The following is a 2,798-nucleotide window of genomic DNA, read 5'->3' on the forward strand; positions in this document are numbered from 1 at the left end:
TTACTGTTATGGTGTTGGTTGCACTGAAGTTGAGATTGACACTCTTACTGGAGACTTTAAAGTAAACTTTTAGCAACTATACCATAATATGCATTGTGTAAATAATGCATGTATTTTTGTTAGATTCTAAGAAGTGATTTGTTGATGGACGTTGGTGACAGTTTAAATCCAGCTATTGACATAGGACAAGTGGAGGGTGCATTTACACAGGGACTTGGTTTATTTACAATGGAAGAGGTTGTATACCTAAAGAATGGTAAACTATTTACTACTGGACCAGGAGCATACAAGATCCCCTCATGCAATGATATACCCATTGAACTTAATGTAACTCTCATGGACTCTACTCCTAACCCAAGAGCTATCTTTAATTCTAAAGTATATACTTTTATGTTTTATAGCTTGCATGTGTGTTTGTATTATTGTAGGCTGTTGGTGAGCCTCCATTGTTTTTAGCTGGGTCAGTTTTTTTTGCAATAAAGGATGCCATAAGATCAGCAAGAATAAGCAGAGGTCATCATCCTGTGTTTGACCTTTGGGCTCCTGCAACTGCTGAGAGAATAAGACTAGCTTGTAAAGATCAGTTCACAGAAATGGTAGCTATAGCATGATTTATTATTATTTTTCATGTTACCATTATGATAGGCTAAAGAAAAGATGAAGAATAAATATCCAGAGAAAAAGGAGAGATCTGAAAGATGGAATGTAGTACCATGATAGTATTTATATTACAGTCACGTCCTTAGTTAAATGTCAAATCTGAAATTCAACTATTTATTTATACTTTTCATTTCCTTATTACTCATTACAATTGAAAGTGCGGCAACGCTTTACCCCTTATTATTAAATTTTTTATACAGCAATTTTAAAAGTATAGTCTAGACACATTAAAAAACAGCATTATAGTATATACTCAAATTGGCTATGTTTCAAAATTTTGCCTGTTTGTAGGTAAACCTCTCGACTGATCTCTTTTGGGAGTGTTTTACCACGGTGTGATTTTATGATTTTCCGATTAATTTTTCCATTAGCTAATTCTTCAATGAAGCTCTTTATTTCATCTTTTTCAATTGCAGCAATGTGCCAGTACCTGTCTGCTTCTTTTTCAAGGGAAGTAGAAAAAGCAATGAGCTCAGAGTAGTAATTAGAGACGTAATCATTCCAAGTGCATATAGCATCTACTTCACATGGCTCTTTATCACAACGAATAGTTCTAAAATCAGCTCCCATTGGTTTTTGCCCAGATGATAATACAGTATCAGGACCATATTTAAACTTAACAACTTGCGATGCTTCAATATAATTAACAGCTTCCTTGGCATAACTAGCAGTAACTTCCTCATTATGTTGACAGGAAGCAACAACTTGAATTAGAATATTATTTTCTCTGGTATGGTGCCCACAAGAAGGAATCTTCATCTTGTCTAAACGATCGGCACAATCATAGATCCAGTTACCAGAATAGCTGCAATCTGATACTACTGTTAACGACAAACCTTTTTTTTGAAGGTGCTCTTTAAATAAATTAAAGATGTCATTAAATGATATTACTCCATCTTTAAAACACCAGTTACCAGTGTCCTTCTCTCCATGACCAGTGTAATAAATAATGACTATATATATATATATATATATAATATATATATATAATGTATCATAATTCAATTATTCTTACCTCCATCTTTTTTGCAGTTGATAAATATTTTTGAAATACATTCCATGTAGTATGTTTTGGTTTGCTCACTTTCTGGTATTTCATGAAGTTGATAATCTTTTGTATTTTTCAAATAATACTTTTCGATAATACCAGCAGTTTCTAGCATCCATTGTTCTGATAAATATGAACATTCATGCCTACATGTATACCATCAACAATGTCATTTATTTAAAGTTGTACTAACTGTTGCTGAGGCCAGTCGTCATGATTTCCAAATGATCCAATAATCAAAACTTCTCTTGGTACATATTTTATTTGCCGCCATGGTTCAGAATCTAAAAATCATTTAATAAGTAATGTACTGTTATACTGTTACCTTTTATACTAAAGTAAATTACTAATATACTCTTACCAATAATTATGGTGTCTTGCATTGACTGGAACTTTGCCTCTTTTTCTGGATTCAGTTCAGCTTTATCTTTTTTAGACACCTCTTCAGGCAGCATGGTCATACTAGCTTCAAGTTTTTCTTCTACATGTGCAACAAAAACTCATTGTATACATTTGATGATTTCATACCTTCATCTTTTATGCCCATTTTGGCTGTTTCTTTGAAACTGCCGGTAGCCATTGTTATCTGTAATTTTTAACTACTATGATATTCAATATTCTCTGCATGCTAACTGACCTCAAGAGTAGTGTCAACCCATATAGCACATTGAGCTATCCTAAATTCCTTCAATCCTCTTTTTTGTAGTATGAATAACTTTTTATGGACAGTAATTATAAGTACACTGATGCATTCAGCAGGACAGTGACAGGTGGCAACAACTGACTGGCCAATATCCAACTTTATTAAAAAAATATGCAACGGCTCTAGCATCTCAAGGACAGCTCTAACATCTTGCAGTGTTGATTCATCTGGATTCCAATTAAAAATGAAGGTAACTTCCTCTCGCTTGAGAATCGATGGAACAGCAACCACATGTAACTTCTCCCCAAGGCATAAACTGATTGATACATCCTTGCAAAATGTAGCAGCTTTTTCTTCATACTTTTCAATGATCTCTTCAGCTTCTTGTATCTTAAACCTTTTCACTATTCTTTTTAGAAGACGCACATCAACAATACTACAGTTATT

General features: G+C 33.6%; 2 protein-coding genes across 2 annotated transcripts; one reads left to right on the top strand and one right to left on the bottom strand.

Moving 5' to 3' along the window:
* The first annotated feature begins 6 nt into the window (after window positions 1–6).
* LOC100634669 (xanthine dehydrogenase-like) lies at window positions 7–817 on the top strand. Its single transcript, XM_011410420.2, has 4 exons — window positions 7–61; window positions 124–378; window positions 429–596; window positions 646–817. The coding sequence occupies exons 2-4, from the start codon at window positions 145–147 to the stop codon at window positions 715–717; spliced, it is 474 nt and encodes a 157-aa protein (XP_011408722.2). The 5' UTR covers window positions 7–61; window positions 124–144; the 3' UTR covers window positions 718–817.
* A 20-nt stretch (window positions 818–837) lies between these two features.
* On the bottom strand, window positions 838–2,792 carry LOC109591181 (uncharacterized). Its single transcript, XM_020006964.1, has 6 exons — window positions 2,346–2,792; window positions 2,237–2,294; window positions 2,070–2,189; window positions 1,902–1,992; window positions 1,676–1,854; window positions 838–1,613 (listed from the first exon to the last, which is right to left on the bottom strand). The coding sequence occupies exons 1-6, from the start codon at window positions 2,538–2,540 to the stop codon at window positions 901–903; spliced, it is 1,356 nt and encodes a 451-aa protein (XP_019862523.1). The 5' UTR covers window positions 2,541–2,792; the 3' UTR covers window positions 838–900.
* Between the last annotated feature and the right edge of the window lie 6 nt (window positions 2,793–2,798).

The sequence above is a fragment of the Amphimedon queenslandica genome, unplaced genomic scaffold (genome assembly GCF_000090795.2).
Source record: "Amphimedon queenslandica unplaced genomic scaffold, v1.1 AMPQUscaffold_8773_Cont19287, whole genome shotgun sequence".
Classification (NCBI taxonomy): domain Eukaryota; kingdom Metazoa; phylum Porifera; class Demospongiae; order Haplosclerida; family Niphatidae; genus Amphimedon; species Amphimedon queenslandica.